The 23,048-nt window shown below is 41.2% G+C and overlaps 1 protein-coding gene across 2 annotated transcripts in view; it reads left to right on the plus strand.

The window, feature by feature from the left end:
• The window catches only part of fto (FTO alpha-ketoglutarate dependent dioxygenase), a 126,464-nt gene that overhangs the window by 33,005 nt on the left and 70,411 nt on the right, over nucleotides 1-23,048 (plus strand). For both annotated transcript variants that reach the window (XM_079662445.1, XM_079662446.1), the window contains exon 7: nucleotides 2,590-2,709. In XM_079662445.1, the coding sequence (XP_079518571.1) occupies nucleotides 2,590-2,709 (120 nt within the window). The remainder of the gene's footprint in view (nucleotides 1-2,589; nucleotides 2,710-23,048) is intronic.

Below are 23,048 nucleotides of genomic sequence, written 5' to 3' on the forward strand. Positions count from 1 at the left end.
AAGTTCTGAAGCCCTCTGACCGTTTGAGAAGCAGTTCTGACGGAGTAAACTCATATACAATGTTGACAATCGACCTGTTACCATAGAATCTGCTCAAATACGTAATAACATTGTCTTTTGGCCGTCAACTTGATGCTACCCAAGATTTATTTGCTGTTAATCTGTTATCCCCAATACATGATGGCGGATCGATGCCACGCTCAATAGAGACCTACAGTATATTTGCTCATGTCATTGACACTATTTACTTTTTTACCTAAACAAGAACTCAAGACAAAGAAGTGATATGTTTCATGGCACCCAAAGAAACGGCTAATGCAAATTTATGACGTTATTTGTAAGATAGAGGGTTCAATAGGTGTGGCTTTACACAAACATCCTTCCCATTGGAATTAGGCTTGTGAGGTCTAATTCACGTGCTTTAACCGTGTTGCCACTATGTGTGAGCGTGCGGCTCTAAGACGGGCCTGTTGTATACATTGGCTAATGCTCTGTTAGAAGAACAATAAACTAAATAGTTTTCAGAAAAGGAACAATAGCTCTCTCTGTCCTTTTTGATATGCGACTTCTTTGCATGGAGCGACTTTTTGTGTCGTACAGTTGTCGGCGTCAAAATGAAATGGAGCGCGCATTGTTTTCGCTGGATGATGCTTTGTAGGACGTTTTGGGGGAGGGCAACTCGCAGCGTCTCGCGTTTACGTTGGCGGCAATTGGGGCAATCTTTGACACGCACATTGGAAATTGTATGCACAGTCGTTAACAAAGCCACTCACACACCTATGTAGACAGATACGCCGCTGCACGGAGGTACAAACGCACAAACAGGCACATGGAAAGACACACTTAGAAATAGATAGGCTACACCTGGCTACATGAAACATCCTTGCGAGGATTAAATCAGCACTTCAAAAGAGCAGGAAACAAAAACACTCCCAGCGGAGGAGAGGGAAGAGGCTCGGCAGCCGAGACTGTCATCTCCAGACGGAGCGAGGGAGTGGGAGAGGAGGAGGGGAAGGAGGGAGGAGAGGAGAGGGAGGAGGGTGGAGTTTTCAGGTGTGCTGACTGGGAGGTGTGTGTGTGTGTGTGTGTGTGTGTGTGTGTGTGTGTGTGTGTGTGTGTGTGTGTGTGTGTGTGTGTGTGTGTGTGTGTGTGTGTGTGTGTGTGTGTGTGTGTGTGTGTGTGTGTGTGTGTGTGTGTGTGTGTGTGTGTGTGTGTGTGTGTGTGTGTGTGTGTGTGTGTGTGTGTGTGTGTGTGTGTGTGTGAGATGTGGGTCTGTTTTCTGTTTGGTAAGGGTGTGATTGTATTTTACCGATTGTATTATTGGTAAAACAATGCACACATTTAATTAAAAAAACATTTCTTGATTGTCTTCTTCCTTTCTGAGAACTCGTAAAAATAATCCATGTCCTGAAATGTTATGGAAAATATGCAACAATTCAAGTCAATGAATATATTTCCAAGGGAAAATGTAATTTCCCCCATGCCACACATCACGTACAAGGGACGTCATTTCTCACTGAGAACATCTTACATCTTGGAAAATACAACATTCATTCCATTTTATTTAAAAAGATATATATTTACCTTGACAAAAAATGTGTCTTTATATCATATTTAACTATGGTGGTTAACATTAGAATATTTCAATAAGAAACCAGATTGAAAATTACATTAAAACATGCAAGGTTGCATTTGACTGCAGGTCAGGAAGTTGTGCTGCTTCCACGGATTGAATCTGAAAATTACAAAATAATAATATATATTTTTTATATAATTCGTCAAACTTTATAAAACATTTGGAATTTAAACTGTCAAATATTTGCAGTTCTCAATGCATTTGTAAAAGACAAAATTCACTATTTACGTTTTAACAATGATTATTTTATTATTTACAGTTATATATAATCATGAGTTTACTCTACATGAAATATAATATAAGGATTTGATTTCAAATGTATTTTCTAAGGAGCAGTGACAGATAACGTATATTCTGAAAAGGACAAATGAAACCTGTGATAGGGTTTGGGGCCCGTTTACTCAACTGTTAGGTGATGTTAATGTGTCAAACATGCTAAGAAATAACAATGGGAATCGTTCAACCAATCGTCGATCTGGTTGAATGGAAAAGTAAAGAAGTACTTCTTAAACTTCTTAAAAGGATAATGTTGCTACTGCCCAATTGTATTTTATTTTTAAATTTCATTTCATGTAATGTCTCTTATTTTTAATATATATTTTATATTTCAATTTCATTACATTTTTGTAATGATGTCCTGTCTTGTCTTTGTCTCTGTTTTTCAAATTATTATTATTTTTTTAATGTTTTGTTGTCGTAAGTATTTGTAAGGTATGGTGTGTCTTGTTGTTTAAAAGAATGAAAAATTAATAAACATATTGTTTAAAAAAAGAAATGAAGCAGTGACAGTGTATTTTGTGTGTGTGTGTGTGTGTGTGTGTGTGTGTGTGTGTGTGTGTGTGTGTGTGTGTGTGTGTGTGTGTGTGTGTGTGTGTGTGTGTGTGTGTGTGTGTGTGTGTGTGTGTGTGTGTGTGTGTGTGTGTGTGTGTGTGTGTGTGTGTGTGTGTGTGCAGGTGGAGTTCGAGTGGCTGCGGCAGTACTGGTTTCAGGGCCGGCGCTTCGCCCGTTTCTGCAGCTGGTGGACCGGACCGATGGAGCAGCTGGAGAAGGACTGGAAGCTGATGGAGACGATGGTGAGGCCACACACACACACACACACACACACACACACACACACACACACACACACACACACACACACACACACACACACACACACACACACACACACACACACACACACACACACACACACACACACACACACACACACTGCAGGTTACACTGCAGCCTCACCTTCATGCTTCTTCGTACTGAACTCAGTGCCACACACATCACTTCACTTCAATATGTTTCCATTTTATTGTGTAGGCGGATTCTTTAGCAGCAAACTTTTTTCAGGTTTACAGAAACACTTCTCTCAGTTTTGGTTTGCCATTCCTGAACATAGGAACAGTTTTTTAGAATCCTGTTTCATATGAGAATATAGAGACATGTCTATTGACCCATATTTCTTTAGATTATATTTTAGAAGTCAATATTTAGTATTTTATAAAAACAGACAACATTTATACTAAAACAATTAATAATAATCTTAACCGGATAATAATATAATAACAAATACATACAAATAATAATAAAAGCACATTATAAAGATACTAATAATACAAATCCCACATCTACTAATCATTATACTAAGCACATGGATATGAAAAAAACACATCATTGTATCCCAAAATATTATAAGCAGCTCTATGACTACAGCAGGCACTCAGTCATTTCATAATAAGGCTTTCCACCTCTCTAAACGCTCAACATGCCTCTGCTTGTGCTTCTTATACAAACTACACAAGTGAATCGCTGTCCAATAATGCGCCTCACAAGGAAGGGAGTGTTTAAAACGACATGATGGATCGCCCAACTTCTCACCACGCTGCATTATTAAGGATGTGTCATGTGTTTAATTGTTGCCTCACAGAAGTTTTATTAGAGAGGAGCGTGGGCACGCAGCTATTAGTTCAACACCACAGTAAAGGATTCACTTAGTAATGTCAGACTCATAATTAAGTCACCTTAGTCACAGGCCTTTGCTGTAGAAACATGCCACACACACACACACACACACACACACACACACACACACACACACACACACACACACACACACACACACACACACACACACACACAATGGCTCACCAACACACTCTCCCTCCTCACACCTGATGCAGTCAATTGAATTCAAATATCTTTATTGGCATGACCATGACAAACAGTATTGCCAGAGATTTGTACAATTGCGACATCTACACATCATTTGAAATGTACTGTTAAGTTTATAAATATGTTTGAGCTAATGCAAGAATAACAAGGACAACAATATACTTTTTGAACGTGATCTAGAAAATTAGTAAAACACAAAACAACAGAAGAAGTTAAGGTGAGATGAATGTGCAGGATAATGCTGATAGTCAATTTAATTCATCCACTACATGTATAAGAAAATAAAGAGACGTGAGATGTGAGACCTGGTGTATCACATGCGTCTCAAAGCTCGCTTTCAAACAGTGTGTGTTTTCATGTCTGTACGTGTGTGTTTAAAACGCAGACAGCAGAAGCAGCAGGGGGCACTCTTGTATCACTGAAGCAGGGAGCGACAGAGCCGTGCTCCTCTTTTCCTCTCTGCTCCCTCTCTCTCTCCTCCGCTCTCTGTGTCTCTTAATGTCTCTCGCCCTCTCCTCCTGTCTCTGGGAGCTCTCTGTCTCTGTCAGTGTCGAGCGCTGAGCAGTAATCACATCTAATGCTCAGGCGGGGATAAAGACAGGGGCTGGAGGAGAACAGTGCTGCTGCTCGACTCCTAGTCTCTCTCTCTCTCTCTCTCTCTCTCTCTCTCTCTCTCTCTCAGTTAGTGGAACAGCCTGGCACAGGGAGGGGGGTGGAGGGGTTCGTAGACAGGGGCTAAACTCATCTAGAGCTCCACCTCCGGGCCCAGATGAAGTGTGTGATTTGGACCTGTATTTAGAAAAGGGCATCAGTGAAATGTGAGGTCTTTCTCTCCCTCTGTTGCCGTGTCTCCATCACTCTCAAACGGGCAGGCAAACCGTGTGTGTGTGTGTGTGTGTGTGTGTGTGTGTGTGTGTGTGTGTGTGTGTGTGTGTGTGTGTGTGTGTGTGTGTGTGTGTGTGTGTGTGTGTGTGTGTGTGTGTGTGTGTGTGTGTGTGTGTGTGTGTGTGTGTGTGTGTGTGTGTGTGTGTGTGTGTGTGTGTGTGTGTGTGTGTGTGTGTGTGTGTGTCACTCATGTGGATTCCTGTCATGCAGTAGAAACGTAACTTCCGATTTTTTCACAATACAGACAAAAAATGTGAGCCGCTTTTGTGTATAAACTAGTAAAAGAAGAAATGTCTTAATATATATTTTTGAATGCAATAATTTCTAATATTTTTTAAGTACTGTTTACATCTCAAATAGCTCAAATAAGAAATGATCTCACGGTGTAAATTATTTCATTTGATCACATAGTGTCACATCACACAAAAGCAAGTTTATCGTCTGCAGAAAATCATATTGAACCTTCGCAAAAATAACAAGCTGGTGAATGCCTAAATGTAATCACTCTCTATTGTGATGAAAGACAACATTATTGCGCTCGCAAGCAATATTTACATACATGCATCGACCCCTGGTATGCTGATGAAAAGCACTTTATAGATGTGACTTATAGATTTTCCTTTTGCAGGTTTTGATAGCTGTGGCTTTCCTGCAGTAAGATTAAAACACATTCCTTTAAATTACCTTGAGTTATTTAAATGACCCCCCCCTACATTCCTTTATTGCATATATTTTACATTTTGAAGCTTGCAATTGACAGTATAGTGTAATTTAGTGATATGCGAGTGACCCCCAGATTTATTTATTTTCCCTTCTTGCCTGCAGAGGGTATTTTAATACGGCATTATTCTCGTCAAATCTGATATCACCATGGGTGTTTTAAAATAACAAATATATGTCTCTTTAAATAGGGTTTATAAATTGACACTGTTGTTTTATTCTCCGCGCTGTAGCAATAAAACAGCCGATTGTTTTATGCTGCTAAAATAGTAATACAAACAGCCAGCCTTCCTCTCTTTATGGTCATATTTAGCACACAGTGTTGCGGGATGCGCTTGGCTGTGTATGCGTTTGTTAGTGTGTATGAAGAATATTGCAATATGTGGGGGGGGGGTGGTGGGGGACCAGCTCCTGCTTATGGATACTGTCTCTCCCTGGGGCTCCCTCTCTGCTCCTCAGCCTGTTGTCATGCAAATGCTCACCCTTCCATTTGAATGACATTCTGATAAAAATACATAAATAAATAAATAAAGAACCCCCGACACAAAACAAGTCCACTCTCTTGCTCGCCTCTTTTAGGGAACCTCATGAATTTTTGTTCTTGACAGAAACAAAGGGACGTGCTACGAAACTTTGTGTATAGGTATTTGAATGTACAGCAAAGTATAATGTGTGTGTGTGGGGGGGTTAGTGTATATAAGATGACATTAACTCAAAGGCTTCACGTCCCCCTGTGATCCAGGGTGCTGAAGTCCGTTTAGACCCGCCTCGCGCGCAGCCTCCCGTTCCCTCAGGACGCTGCTAGCATGGCTATCACACAAAAGTGACATTTCCTTAAACTAGCAACAATGAATAGTTTCCGTCTGACTGACAATAGACAGAGAGTCTTGGCTTTATGCAGAATATTTTAAATACCGGTGTGGTATTTTTTATCTTTCCTCTTTTCTCTGTGGGGGAGAAGCGACAGCTCCTAGCCCATCTCCCCTTTTTTTCTATCGTGTGTGTGTGTGTGTGTGTGTGTGTGTGTGTGTGTGTGTGTGTGTGTGTGTGTGTGTGTGTGTGTGTGTGTGTGTGTGTGTGTGTGTGTGTGTGTGTGTGTGTGTGTGTGTGTGTGTGTGTGTGTGTGTGTGTGTGTGTGTGTGTGTGTGTGTGTGTGTGTGTGTGTGTGTGTGTGTGTGTGTGTGTGTGTGCCATTGATGTTAATGTATGCGCTTGGCATGACTTTAATTGATTTAGCAGCTCTGCTTGCACAGTACAGCTTTTTCCCTAATTTGTCACTTTCCTGACTTCTGTGGCTGCTCATCTCACAACTTCAAAAGCCCACCGCGGAAGCAAAGAGAACGCTCGTCCTCTCCCTCTCTCTCTCCGTCTTTATGTTCTTCCTTTCTCTTGTTCTCTCCCTCTCCTGCTATCTCGCCACATCTCTGTCTCCTTCTCACACTTTCTCCCTCATTTGACAGGAGAACGAGCCTTGTAGATGGAAATCTTTTCAACACATATCAAGGAAATTAATCTACTTTCATAATAAATGGGATCCACTCAGTTGAATACATTTGTATACTTCAAGATGTACAAAACAGGAAGTGGTATCGGGGCCATGTCTTCCTCTACTCCCTTCACCCAGCCTGTCACTCCCTGTTTTCACATGGTTTGGTCACGCATGCATATATGCTGTACATATTTTTTTCTCCCTCATTGTGTGACAAAATGTACCTCGTCTGATTTGTAATAGACGCTGACTTTTGTGTGTGAATGGGCTTAGTGACCATATCATATTCCCCCCCCCCCATCTTTAATAGCTGTCTTCGGATACATTGCGGGCCGCTGAGGAGGGTTGCACTACAATCACACACAGCGTAGCCCCTTCGCCATCGATAGCTGATTAGGTTATTGACCTAGCGTGTGGAGGGTCTGCGCTGAGGAGTGGGTCGGGGAGGGAATGTACTGAGCTATAGAGACAGAGGGGGAGGAGGTAAAACAAAGAGAGAGGGCTTGTGTGTGTTGGGGAGGAAGGGTGGGGGGTCAATGTAAATGTTATTGCTGTGTGAGCTCATTTGATCAAAGTCCTGGAAAGGTTAAGCGAATCCAATCTGGTTTTGTATGGCAGAGTGGAGACACAGGCGCTGGGGAAGAAACCCCCAGGACGGAGAATGGATTATCATATTGGCGCTGGAGTAGCAGGGGCCTCCGATGGACAGTTTACCCTGCCCGTAATGCGTTTAGACAGCAATTGGCCTTAATAACCTTTATTGACTTCAGCGGGTCAGTGCCAAGAATCTAATTATCAAAGTGTATCAATTTCATTGGAGTTTAGAGTTGCACCGCTCAAAATAATTATTTTAAGGTCGGGCCGGGGCAATTAATCCCCTCTCCACTTATTTGATGGCTTTGTAAAACATTATAAATGTTATGGTTTCTGTTGTGCGTTTCACCGTAAATTATTCGAGGTAGCAATTTTTTGTAATGCATTATTTGGAGAGCTGCTTCGGGAGAGAAAAAAGCCAGCGTATTTCCAAAGCCATAGGCCAGAGCTGAATCGAGGTGCAGATGTTTACCAGCTCTCATTTTTCTCCTTCGCTCGCCGGTTTACTTTTATACCCACTTTATATGCACACATGAAACCCAGATTAATTATAAGTGTGAACTAAGCAGTAAAGTGTTTAAAGACCATTTATATTGCTCATTACGAAGCCATTTATTATCTCTTACATTAAATCACAGTGTGTTTATGCATCATATTGTTTTGCTTTTTAAGCTCTACACTGTGCAAATAGGCTTATGCATTTTCTAATTATTTGTGGTTCTTATGCTCAAATGTGTGTGTGCATGTGGGTTTGTTTGTGTCCATGCGTCCTCACGTGTGTGTGTGTGTGTGTGTGTGCAGGGTTTGTCCACAGTGTGAATGAAAGAAGTCAATGTGAAGCTGCACAGAAGTGTATCCTTCATTGGCAGTCGATACGTGCTGTTACCTGGATAGTAGCAGCTGTTTTTCCTTATCGCTCAACGTAGACTAGAGGCCTAATCCACACGTTCATTATTGCACGGCCTTGTTTACCCGGGGCTCTATATTAGCTCGCTTGCTTTGCCCTATTTAGACGGAGCCGCATAAGAAAGAAATTACTCAAAGATTATTGTTATTATTCATTTAAAGAGGAAATATATGGCTGATAATACATTTTACATCACGCAGCAGCTTGTGTTTGGAAATATAAAATGAAAAGAAGCAGGAAGAGACAGAGAGAGAGAGCGGGGAAGAGAGAGGGGAGAAATTGTAGCGGTGCAAAGGTATTTGCAATTCTCTTTGAAGTCCCTATTCAACAGGGTAAGCTGAATTTTCGGCGGTGCCTGATAGTGTTCTGCGTAAATGCTTAAACCCCTTTAGAGAATTTTCATGGGCAGATACGCGGTGGCTTGAAGGGAGCGTTTATGTTACCTGGAGCCAATGCAGCCCGCAGCTTTGTACCTAAAGATGTACACTGGTAGTGAATGGAATCCCACAGAGGGTTGTCGATGACAGAATCTCACTGCAACATCGGCGTAAGCTGAAGCGAGGGAGAGAAAAGAGCCACGAACAGATTTAACCCTGTCACTTCTCTGCTGGCGTCTCACATAAGCATTTAAATACATGGACAGTGACATGGAAGAACAAAAAAACTGAGACACCACCAACACACAAAAAAATACACTTGTGTCTTCTGAGGTGTGTTAGACATTGAGTTCTAGAAGTTAGAAAGTGAGGTCATTGCTGCAGTGATTGTGGGAAAGTGGATTATTAAAACATGAAGTGGTCTTGCTCTTGTTGACACAGCTCAGAGTTTTTGGGTGGCTACGACTTTTATAGCACATTTTGACTTCAACTTGTGTTAATATAAACATGTATTTTTTGTATTCTAATTTTGGTCAACTGTCACACAAACTGAATTTTTGATTGATTGATTGATTTATCAATAATAAAAAAATTCATTAAAAAAATATATTTTCGTAACACATACAAAGATAAAGCGTATATTACTGTCTATTAACGAGCAACACTTTTCTCTAACTTATTGTCTTTATTTATTTATTTTACAATTCCTTCTGGGTCACTTTCATTCTCATTTAAAATAGCTACGTCTATTCTTTTTTTTTTTTTTTTTTAATTTGTATTGGATTTTAAGAACAAACATCCAACATCATATACAGACTCAGAGAAAAAACAAACCGTACCAAAGAAATAATACAAATAAAAAAATAAAAACATAAAAACAGGCATTGACAAGTATCCATACATCAAAGTAAAACATCCAGTCATAGCAGCGCACATTAGTGCATGATATTGTAAGTGTCCCACATCCACTTATTAGTGTCTTCACACGGTTCCACCTTGTATCTACTGAAACTATCCCATTGGTCGTTAGCCATGCCACTTCAACATGCAACCTTCCCAGCATCTTTTCACATGCAGCAGTCTCCATCATTTGAACCCTCCACCTATTCAGTGTAGGAGTTTGGGGATCCTTCCAACATCTTAAAATCATCCGCGCACACGTTATTAGGCCAGTCTTTAACACTCTAAATGCACATTTATTCAGATGCAGAGTCACCGTCCTGTCTCCAAGGAGACACAGTAACTAAATCCATTCTTGTGATATATATGTGTGTAAGTCTTTCTCAATAACGGATGTAGCTGATTGTCCCGAAACAACGGTGTGGAGAGTTGTTGGATTCACATTCCTAAAATAAACTTGAGCCAACTTGCTTCAGGGCGTCGGATGACAACATTTCAAATTTATTAGAGGAACTTTGACTTGATGTCACAGTGTGGAAACCGCAAGTGAGATAATGGGTGTTTCTCAATGTCGAGGACACTTGCTTGGTAGCACACTGTCTTCCGAGTCACTTCCTTCAGAAGCTAGGCAAGAATCCTTCCTGGCATTCGGAAAACAAAGAGTGGAACAGGCGAGCAAGTGTGCAGGTGTGCGTCATATGAGAGGCCCCGCCTTACATTTTCCGCCACAGATTTGGGGAAATGGGTCCGTGCGCAAAGCATTGTGGGGATTTTAAGACCGCGGAGTCTACACATGTGCAGCCTACAAATTTCTCGCTGCGAAGTACGCCGGCCTCGGTAGAATTCCAAGTATGCTGGACATTGGAACAGTCCTTCGGCGGCACTCGATGACGTAGTATGCTTGAAATAGTGGCTCTGGAGCAGCCTTCCTCGACATTGAGAAACACCCAATGCCATTATTTCCAACTAAATGAGCTCATTGAAAAATCAGTTTGGAGTACACCTCATCCTAACAATGAGGGTTGGTTGAATGTTATTGACTGCGGTTTGGATAATTTATTTAGTTTGTGTGTGAATGGTGATGTTGACTGTGTTTTTACTGTATCAGCAGGCTTTGAAGGCGGCTTGTCTCGTCTTCTTGGAAAACAAATGAGCCCTTTACAGAGACTGATCTGCCTTATCCGCTTAGCAGTTTCCTCAATCCCCGCATTTATTTATTTACTTACTTATTTACTTACTTATTCGTTTACTTACCCCTGTATGGATTTAGTTGATTTCTCTCCCCCTCTACTCAAAGCCACCCCCCTCCTCTTCCTCTCCTCATCCTTGGCCCCGATCAGCAAGATAAGCCTTCAGAGGAGGGGAGATAACATCCATTAAAGTGGTAAAGAGGAATTATGGGGCAGCCCAGATTAATCACTGCTCAGTTTAATCGCATTCAGTGCGGACGGCGGGCTTGGCTGCAGGGCCCAGCTTTTTCCTGTGTCATACCAACACAGAGAAGGAGTGTGTGTGTGTGTGTGTGTGTGTGTGTGTGTGTGTGTGTGTGTGTGTGTGTGTGTGTGTGTGTGTGTGTGTGTGTGTGTGTGTGTGTGTGTGTGTGTGTGTGTGTGTGTGTGTGTGTGTGTGTGTGTGTGTGTGTGTGTGTGTGTGTGTGTGTGTGTGTGTGTGTGTGTGTGTGTGTGTGTGTGTGTGTGTGTGTGTGTGGAAAAGTGCCTTGATGGGGTAGAAAGTCTAAAAAGATGAAAGGGAGATTTCAGAGCATCTCATAGCATAGCCCGCCCGTTATATCGGAGTATAAACATTACCACTAACCAGCGCTTGATATATAATTATCGCAGCACTTTGATCCAGGTGTAATTGTTTACTCTCGCAGGCAATCGTGTCAAAGTGCAGGAATATGAGATATTACCACAGACACATGAAACCACATTAATTTGTCACTTAAAGCAACTTTCTATTTATGCAAGTTTACTGGCATATTATTCTTATTGAACTCATAGCCAGAGCTTCCCTCGCACTTGCTAAATATTTCTTATATTCAGAGATAATACATATATAGATATGTGGTGCTGATACAAAGAAAGTATTCAGACACTTTTATTGAAGTCATTTGAATCAGATCCAATCCACTTTATTTATATAGCTCATATTAAAAACAGAGGGTTTTAACGAAGTGCTTCACAGCAGACATAAAATTATAATAACATATAATATTACAATAATAGATAAAAGGTACACATAAGAATAGATAAAAAAGCACATAAGGGCTATGGACAGACAAATGAAAGCATAACAATCGATACAACATAGCTCAAACTGACTCGAAAGTTCCTCATCAGTTTGTGCGGTTGATATCCTATCCTTATAATTGTTTATCTGGATGTCAAATTAAATTAATTTCATATTTATTTGCACAGCCCTTATTCACAGACAAAGTCTCAAAGGACATCTTCTACCCAAAGTTAAACAATCAATTAAAAAAGATTCATGAAAAGGAATACAGCCCGAAACCATAGATCCTTGAAGTGAACAATTTCTTTTTGTAACCCTTTTTTTAAAACAGGAAGTGTCAATAACAGAAAACCAAAACCTAATTAGGGTTAAAAATAGAGCAAACACTTCAATCAACCACATTTCTGGCATTATTACACAAAGGCGAGGTCAAAAAGAATACACAAAATAAGCAAAACAAACCAAAAACAAATCAGGATATTCATTCAGAATCAGGTCAGATATCACGACATCATCAAATTACACTTTTAATCTCCGAGGAAGTCTTAAGCATAAGGTCTCCAATGTGTTGAGAATTTGATCCTTAATCTGCTCTTTGTTTGAGTGTTGCATCTAGCACATCAAAAATACTAACCACTTAATACCTCGGTACCTCGCTAATTCTTCAGAATCAGTGGAGCAGCGATCGTGTTGGGGCTTTTTAAGTACATAAAGCCTTCTGTGAAAACAATGAGTGCAGAGAATGGCTTGGTCCTGACGGGAAGACGCCGTCAAATTGTCTGATTCGCTTCAATAAACGCAAAGAAAAGGGTGGAAAATGGGGAAAGATTGTTGATGATAATTGTATCAGTTTTCGAAGGAGGTGGAGGAGGTTTAAGGAGGTGGAACAAGGGGGGGGGGGGCATTTTCAGAGAGAGGTAAAGATTTAAGTTGGAATCAGAGCACGTGAGAAAAAGTAAACCAGAGAGAGTTGAGAAGCTGTAGACAAGGGGATGTGAGTGCAGTCAGGAGGAAGTACAAGTCCTCTGAGCATTCTGGGAAGTTTCATGCCTTTTTTTTTTTGTCTGTGCACCTTTTCAAAACATGGCATGTACATTATAAAGACGATAAGCCAACAGAGATCAAACCTGAGATGTGTGTTTTCTGGTAAAGCAGATTCTCTCCCATGTGAAGCCTGTTGTTTTGTAGTTTGGACCGTTAGTCTTATCAGTAATGTGTTAACTCGCCAATGTCACTGCTGGGATCCCAACACTGTAAGCTACATCTTTAGAGCAGAGCAGTATTGGACATTTGTATTCTGACAAATCTCCTGGTATTTTACTTTAAGTGTTTCAAATCATTTTAAAACCAGAAGCGCACACAACCAAAGAGTCTGTTATAATCTTCTGCATTGTTTGACTGTGTGCATGCTATAGTACTCATTCAAAGTCATTCAACGTTGAACCAAGACGTTCCTGTGCAAAATACTTTACTTCGGATTGTTCGAGTAATTTAGTTTTTACTGGGTTTTAAAGACTGTCTGATCATTCACATAGATAGTGGCCCTTCCAGTGTTACTCCATACATCAAATCAGTAAGTTAAATGGCCTTCATTAAATGTAAGAAGACAAACGCATTGGCTCCAGCTGATATTTAAATGCATTTATCTTAACTATCCTCCTTATTTAAAGCAGTATTTTGTGCCCTACTCACCAAATCATCAAGTTAGACATTCTGTCCGTTTCTCAATCTCGAGGAAACTGGCTTCCAAGCCAATATTTCAAGGATACTATGTCATCGAGTTCCACCGAAGGACTGTTCCAATCTCCAGCATACTTGGAATTCCACCGAGGCCGCGTCCTTGGTTTGGGGGTAATTTTCAAGGCTGCACATGGGTAGACTTCGCGTCCTTCAAATCCCCACAATGCTTTGCGCACGGACCAATTTCCCCAAATCTGTGGTGGAAAATGTAAGGCGGGGCCTCTCATATGACGCACACCTGCACACTTGCTAGCCTGTTCCACTCTTCCTTTTTCCGAATGCCAGGAAGGATTCTTGCCTAGCTTCTGAAGGAAGTGACTCGGAAGACATGGGCTACCAAGCAAGCATCCTCGCGATTCAGAAACGGCCTGTATCCAGATTTATTTCTCTGTCCCCTCTTCAAAGAAATTGATTGGCAGAAGAGCGTTCATGTTCAAAGCCCCAACAGACTGGAATACTTTACCTGCTGCTATTAGATCTCTTGCATCATTGGGTATGTTTAAACACGCATTATCATCTCACTTTCAACTGGTCTGCACTTGTTATTGATGAAACTGATATTGATGAAACTCAAGGCCGGATTAAAAATCTTTTTTTTTTTTTTTTCGGGCACATACATTGTTTTAAATGACACTCACTCTTTGCCATAAATAACACAGCTTATCCATAGGATCAAATTACTGTAGGTCTCTGTACTGTAGGTCTCACTATGTATGCGCTCAACTTTATTACTACGCGGCGGCGGTGTACAGCCGAATCACAGCCGCACCCTTGAGCAACCACACAATTTCACTACATATCTATCTATCTCGGTCTTTGTGACAAATAGAACTCCTCGTGTACTTGTACAGCCAGCCTGTATTTTGGCATTAAGTGGGGTGCTGCTCTGAGGTTTTGATTGATATTACCTAGGTCTTCTTGAGCCATACACTGTATTGAGATCTTATCCATTGTATCTTTGTCTTGTGATTTTTTACTGAAAGGGCAAAAGGCTAGACCTACTTTGGTTAAACTATGTGGCTCCGTCCCTGCTTTTGAAAAATAGGTGTGCGATTTGACATGCCAGATTGACTGAAAATTCTAAATATTGGTCATGTTGGTAGGATTGGGTAGGCGTGGTGTTACTTGTTGGTACGTGGGTTTGGGGGGGGGGGGGGGCATGAGTGCTCAGTGCCCAGGGGCCCCTGGAGGTACTAATCCGGCCTTGATGAAACTGATCTGCTCGACTGCGTCTCAAATTGTAATGATTGTATGCATTACTTGAATGTTACTCAACAGACTGTACGTGGTTTGTCTTGTGTGTCATGTTTTGTCTTTTTGTTTATGTATGTCTTTAAGTTGTTGCTATTGTCTGGACCCCCTTGAAAACGAGATGGTGCATCTCAAGGGGTTTATCCCAATAAATACATTTCTATATATAAATAAAGGAAACAATGGGTAAAACTGATGAGAATTATGAAAAAAAGACATTCACAAAAATAACGAAACCCTACAATGATTCATATAATGTATTATGATGGTTATTCAGAGCAATTCAATTGGTTAGCATACATATACCAAACAGATAAAGTCAATTTGACTCATGAACCAAACACATGTGTGCAGGACATGTCACAGCAAATGCACTAAAACACAAAAATCTCACTTTCTGATTCTACCAATCTGGTGTAAAGTGGTTATTCTTCCAGGTGGTGGATCCCCTCTCCTATCCTCTCCATGCAGATAGAGCGATCTGATGGGTGGTGTTAAATGGGTGAGATGTAGGACAATGTAATTAACGCTAGTCCTTTAGCGGGCCCCGCCTCGCTCCGCTGGGATCGCCCGATATAGCGCTCATTAATTCCTATTTGTGTGTAATGAGAGGGTCATGTTGGATGTAATAAATGGCTCTTTTATTTGGGCGAGAGCTGCGGGGCGGCATCCTTTCCTGCCTAACAGTCTCATAAACACTCTTTAGCCGCTCTCATCAGCCTCCCTAGGTGGGGAGCACACACACACACACACACACACACACACACACACACACACACACACACACACACACACACACACACACACACACACACACACACACACACACACACACTAGTGGGGGAGAGCATGTGTGGTAAAACAGGTGTGTGTTGGAGCACTTGAGTATCTAACGTAATCTGTTTTCTATAAATAAGTAGAAATAGAGAAAATTAGCAGAACATTAGCCAGTGTTTATTTAAAGGACCCCATCAGTGTTTTTGAATGGTGCTACCTATTTCCTAAAGTAGAGTGAGAACAAACCAATACAAAAAAACACAAGAAGCGCTTTATTTATTTAATAAATTGTATGTATTTGAATGATTCTTGCAATTTTTGGATTGTATGGTTAAAATGCGTCACTTTGGGTAAAAACTTTAGCCATAGAAGTGAATGCTATCCATTCTATCCGTACTTCATTTAATTTGATTTCAATGTTTTTGAATGTGTCTTCCCTGCGACCAGTGATGTCTTTTGTCATTTGAAATAGGTTAATCTTCATTTGGATTTGTCTGGAAATCCATTTGAAAACACAGATTGAGTAAAAAAATCCTCAAGGTTTTTTTTAAGTACTCATCAAGAACTTCCTCACACAACACCCTAAACAGAATATTAATCAATCAAGAGTTTACTTGATAGATATACTCTGAACATACAAACTATGATAAGCAAATATAAATATCATGCATTAAAGTGGACCTATCATGCTATATTTGAATAATATAGTGTAGGACCATACCTATACATATTTATACTTTTTATTTTTCAAAATACCAAACAGATCATGCATTTTAGCCATTCCTCATTTCGCTCAATTTAACACTGTCTTTGCATGGGCTGATTCTGTAAGAACAGCACCATCTACAGGCCTGGCATATGTACTACAGCATCTCCAGCGCTTTCCAACGGCAATGTCCATGGCTGCCTCCTCCTGATTGGTGGAGTTGGCCCAATAGCCGTAGCGCCACTTATGTGACGTCATAGAAGTGTTCAAATCTGGATCAGTCTGTATCAGATCCGTTGCAGACTCTTTTCAATAGATTTGGGTATGGAGGAAAATAGAGAGGGTTGTGTTTTCTGACACGTGGTGAGTTCCCTGGAACACCGGGGACACATATTCATGTATACAAGACGTACAAAGTGCATTTTGCATGATAGGTCACCTTTAAGTTTGAACTTCTGCCTTATGCTGCCAAGACACACTATCGCAAAGCATTTGTTTCATTACAATATTTAGATGTGATGATGCAATGTATTAATTCCCTTTAATTAATTAGTTAATATATAAACCACAGTGTTAAATCTTTTTCAACATATACTGCTATGTCTGTGACTCATTTGCCAGATCTTTGAGTCCATAATCCAGTTATATGTTCAGCTTCATGGTGTGTGCCATTGTGTATTACTGTACGGACGCTTAGTGTGTAGAGAATGTCTCATGGCAACAAGACCGTCTAATCACAACTCAACTATCGGGAAGCAGCAGATTTATCGTCACTTAATGTATAGTATTTTGAAAGATTAGAAGTAACACTTTAATTGGTTTTAAATTAAGCAATTAATTGAACTGCCATGATTGACATCCATAATAATATCGATTACAAACAAAACAGATGTGAACAATGTTGGTTTGTCTTGAATCACACAAATCCAAAGTCATCCATAAAACCAAAGATTGTTTATTGCTGAAACTACACAGATCTGTTGTCCTTTAATAAAGTATTTCGTAGTAGTATTAGGGAACCTGCTGATCCTAATCTGTTCCATTTTAGACAGTCTTTCTTTTTCGCTTTACCTCTTTAGATAATTCACAATTGATGTCAGGGTAGTCACATATAAGAGAGTCTGTTTAGTTTCGCCCCATGGTTTCCAGCCAGTTGCTGAAATGGAGGAATCACTACATTTCATACTTCTTGTATTCAATCAAAACTTTGTTAGCGACACTATTCAACCCCGGCACACATATTCCACCTTTTAAAAAAAAAAAAAAAAAAAAAGCCCCAACCTGTATGCTAGCGTGTCTCGATGGATGGAAACCCTTTTTATTGGTTTAGCATTTTTGAAGAGCTGAAGTACGGTGCAGTGTGTGTTACACTGTAACTCCGGGACTCAGAAAAAGGCTGGCTTTGGCCCCAGTCAGCAAAAAGCTTTTTACTGGCAGGAGAGTGAGGTGCTGATCACAATCTGCTATCTAGCTAGAATCTAGACTCGGCTTTCATATGGTGAAGGAGAGTAAGAGGGTTTTAACGGAGCAGAAGGCGCTTGAGTGTCACGCTCATCGCAACCATCTCTGTCCAGCTCTGTCTTCATTGTCCTGAATTAGTCAAAGCGCCTCTCAAAGCTTTCCTGTGATGGATGGATGAGGCATTTGTTTGTGTGTGTGTGTGTGTGTGTGTGTGTGTGTGTGTGTGTGTGTGTCTGTCTGTCTGTTGGACAGCTCATTCAGACTTAGAACTATGTGGTTTAGCCATTAGTCCAAACTGGCCCACACTCCTTATCATGAGACGGAGACAAAAGCCTTGCGAGCAACAGGCTGGTGAATTTTTATGCGATATTTGTGGGCCCATTGGACTACATCCCAACAACAGATTTGCCTTTTCTTCTCACCACCAAAAGGGAGCCCCACAAAAGCCTGTGAGTTCTGCTTCATTTGACCCTGTGGAAAGCATATGTCCTTCAATCCCGCTTGTATTCTGCCCGGAAGATGGAGTGCCGTAGGGGCCATAGAAAGCTTCCCTGCCCACTTGAGTGTGTTACAATGCCTTCAAACAAAATCACTTGTCACTAGTCTTCCCTTTCTGGGAGTGTCTCTCCCCCCCGCCCCAACCCATTGTCACTTCAAACATGTTACTGTGGTGTTTCAGACACATTTTTCTAATGTTTTACACTCCATATAATCTGCTGTGTGTAGCAAAGCCCATTTTACTGGCTGACATAATTGATGGTGCCGGCGACCTTGTGAGGGTCAAACTGGCAGAAGGGTCTATGTTTCCATCACCACGGAGATTGTGTGAAAACACACACACACGCACGCACACACACACACACACACACACACACACACACACACACACACACACACACACACACACACACACACACACACACACACACACACACACACACACACACACACACACACACACACACACACACACACACACACACACACACACACACACACACACACACACACACACACAGTTACTGATCTCTAGAGGCCCTTCTTGGTTGGCTAAAAATATTTTGTTGTATGTCTTTCAATCTTTTTTAATTGTAGTGTTGAAATAACAGACCTGCCATATTTATCTTTTTGACAGTAAATATATTTAGTTTTTGGTGACATTGTTGAAAATTCAGAAAATCATATACGTTTATTATTAAGGTCGTCAGTGTTGTACTGGGATACTAACTATTACTATTACTATTTGTATAACATATTTAGTGTACTATATTAAAAGACAATTTAAATATAATGTACAACACCAGTATGACTTCCAGACTTAAACATTTAATTTAATTACACCTTTTGAGAATTTCAACAACATGTTTTACATTAAAGCCATCCTAAGAGTAGACCTAATAGAACCGTTTTTGAATGCATAAGAGTCTAAAGGTGCACCTAATAAACTGGACACTTTTAAAATGTCTTAAACGTTAGCATGGTTTGTTTGGATTAACTGCAAGAAGTGTTGCAAGAAACCTTTTTGAAAGCCACTGCTCTGTAAGTTTCAGCTCTGAGAACTGCTCAAAGTTGTACTGATGATTCAAAAGAAAGTCACACATAAAAAGAAATAACTTTCTTGAATCATCTTTTGAGAGAACATTTTCACAGAGCTTGCTTCCCTCATTGTCTTCACTGTTTCCTCTTTGATAATATCAAAGGTTCTGGAGCTTCAAAGTGTGGAAGACAAGCCTGACCAGCAATGTTGACAACCTACACTTCTTCCTTGCACAACCAGACACACACACACACACACACACACACACACGCACACGCACACGCACACGCACACGCACACACACACACTGTATGTATTTATCAACCAATCTTACGTAATGGAAACTGAACAAATTTAATTTCAGATATGCCTCAATTTTGAACCATCTGTAATCATGTGACAGCAGGCAGACGGCAGGAAAAAAACACACTGACGTTCAAGCACACACACACTTTTTATGACTTCAAGTGTGATGTCACAGAAAAGTGAATGTGGTCTGGGCTTATTTCTTCACGGGCTAATATAATTTTTCCACCGGCGGAGAGTCCCCCCCCAAAGAGCAATGTAACTCGATGGTGGCATGCAGCAAATACACACGGATCCCTTGTCCAGACTGGAACTGGTCCTGGCAGGATCACAGCTCCCTAGTTGTTTATATCAGTGAGCAGAAGCTATCCATTACCCCGAGCAAGGTGCCTGATGCCTTTTTCCACCAGCGGTCAAAGTGATATTGGTTTCTTGTATTAGAGGAGAGAGGATGGAGTCTGCCAAACTCCCACTCTCAGGGCCTATAAAATCACATGTCTGAGCAGCTGAGCTGAAACTGTGGAGGAAGTCAGTGGAGGGTCTGAAGAGTTGGAGAAAAGGGTTTAACGTTAAAGCTTGACATACATTGGAAGTCAAGTAAGGGAGTAATTACAGTTAAACATAGAGCAATCTCTCAAGAGACATTTTAGAAACGGTAATTTAACTGAACAAATCTCATGTTATTGCTATGGTCAGAGAATATGGTTCTTTTCTCCTGAATGTTGCCCACAATCATTCACCAGGTGTGTTACTGGGGTGTAATATGTCTTAAGCTGATGGCTAAAAAAGCAAGCACAGCATTAAGTCATTGTTTAGCTACTTACTGATGATTATAGGCCTCAATACATTTAATATATTCTCGTATTTTCATTACATGAGGTCTTGAATCTCAAATTGCTATTTGGAGGACATTCTTGCCTTTTATAGGGTTGTTACCAGATATTATCAATGGATGACCAAAACAAAGAATACTGCAGAGGGAAGTTTATTTAGCCTCCAGATGCTTTGTAGGCCTTCAAAATCATCTTCACATTTGGTACTGAGCATAATCAGTCAGAGATGAAAGATATTTTGTCCGAAGCATTTCTCACTCTTTGTAGTTGATTAGTTTGCCGACTTAATGCAGTGAACGTATTGATAAAGAACCGTTTTGTGGTGATTGCATGCCATCAGTTAGTCACAAACTGGAGGATTGGGTTAGCGTCATACCTGCATCCATTTAAGCCAATGGTGGCAGGGAGACAGCCGTCGAAGTTGCCAGTTTGACGGACAGAGGTGCAGTTAGGAGAGGAGGAACCACATTGGCTAAATAACACCAGCCGCCAGCCACAACCTGGGAAATGTTTGGTATTACTTGTGATTTTTATTTAACACCTACCTTTTTAGATAACCACATGTCATTTGGATGTTCTATTCTGGGCTGGGAATCACCCATGTTTTTTCTAAATGTTTAAATAGGGAGGTACATTTAGGGATTTTGAAGTGTTTGCGGCCTGCATACGTAAAAAGGTTTCCAATATGAGGGAATGCCAGTGAGCTTAAGAGTGCTCTGGGTCCCCTGAAAGCCCTGGTCTAAAGTCAGCTTCCACATTTCATGGGGTGTTAACAGTCTCTCAGACACTCTGGTGGGCAGCTAGTAGCTCTGTTTTATGGAGTGTAAACCTTGAGTTCTTCAGCATCTTTTTTTAACCCTCTTACCTTTCAGCCATTACGTGACCCGGGACATTCTATTCTGTGTTATAATCTTAAGGAATGTACACCATATTACACTATGTGCTGCAACAAACCGTCTTCCCGTTCGGTTATTCTGTGTAGAATGAGTGACATGTTGTTATGTGATGGAATAGACAGATGCTTGTTGGTGTTAAGATACAGTCCTGGCTCGAGGTGTTAGTGAGCCGCCCCAGGCTGCCCTCCAGCCAGCCTTTGCTTGGAACGCTATCATCACTCCAGTTCCCCACCAACCAAAATTTCACCTCGGCCTGGCTACGTGTTTGTTTACCTACCCTGCTTCTGCACAGGGCCGGAAATGTTTAGTAAAATAGACACGGTTGAGGTTTTGTGTCTTTGGACGAGGGATGGAGGTACCCAGGTCCTCGTTGTCCTCTCTTTCACCCCGGGATGTGTCCTGGGTCAGGGGGACATCTGTGGTCAGCATCAAGCTGGGAGAGGTGGAGGCTGAGGATAGCTACTGTCATCATGGGGTAAATAGAAGGAAAGAGGGGGCTGATTAGTGTTAACACAGACCCGGAGATAAAGGGTTGTAGTCTGACTGAGGCCGGGCTCGACCAGTAAACAACCAGTGGGGTGTCTGAATGGCCTGGAGATCAGCCTTTGGCTAAACCTGAAGGCCTCTCTCAGCACTGGGTCTTCTAAACATGCATCCAAACACACATGCTCAACACATCTCATGAGAAGGAAGCTTGGTAACACACATTCACTCTACGAGAGGCACACCTATACTCCCAAAAAGAGAACAAATATAAAAAGAGACTTTTAAATACACACCCACAAACGGATACGTCTTAAATAGAGGATGTTAGCTGACTTCAATGTGTTGGCAGGCGATGGGGTCAACTTCGGTGACTTCTGTCGTCATCATTTGGTTGGGAAAAGCATTTGTCAAACATTTTAAGGTAATGGATAATGTGCACCGAGGCAGTCATTATGGAAAAAAAGAACAATCCCTTCGATCCTCCATAGCAACGTTCATTACTTTTGCTTAACAGCGGTCTGTTATCGAGTATTAACAACCTCTGAAATGTCCAAATTGACCAATCAGAATTGAGTATTCAACTAAGCCGTGTAATAAGCTGTGATATACAACAAGGTGATGGTGTTCAAACACGATGGGCTCATTTTAAAAGTTTGTGAATTATTTAGCTCTTACTAGATCTTTTTTGATGCAGCACAGTTAGAATAAACTCATCGGACTGAGCTGTCTTTCCTTTCCTGTTACTCCTTTTGTTCCTAGGCCAGCTTTGGGAAGAACTAAAGTGATCTCACAAGCAGGTTTCAGATCAACTAGGAATCATTAGCTCATCAGCACTTTGCTCCAGACACTGAAACTGTGCTTCACGGCCAGCATGGCAATGTGATGTCTACTAGCTGAGATGGTGATACAGTCTGAATGCACTTTCTGCCACTTTCTCTGCCTGACACTCATCCCACGAGGACATTGTTTGATCCAAAACGAAAGGTACAGTTTCCATAGGGGGTACAGCCAGCCCTGCTTCCTCCTGGTCACCGTAATCTTTGGTGTCTCCTTCGAGTCAGGCGTAATCAGTCACACACCGCCACATGTTTTGACACCTGTCCTGTGTGGTGTGCAGGAAGTAAGCATATTACTGCGCTGCAATCACAC

The sequence above is a fragment of the Notothenia rossii genome, assembly GCF_949606895.1.
Source record: "Notothenia rossii genome assembly, chromosome: 2".
NCBI classification, from domain to species: domain Eukaryota; kingdom Metazoa; phylum Chordata; class Actinopteri; order Perciformes; family Nototheniidae; genus Notothenia; species Notothenia rossii.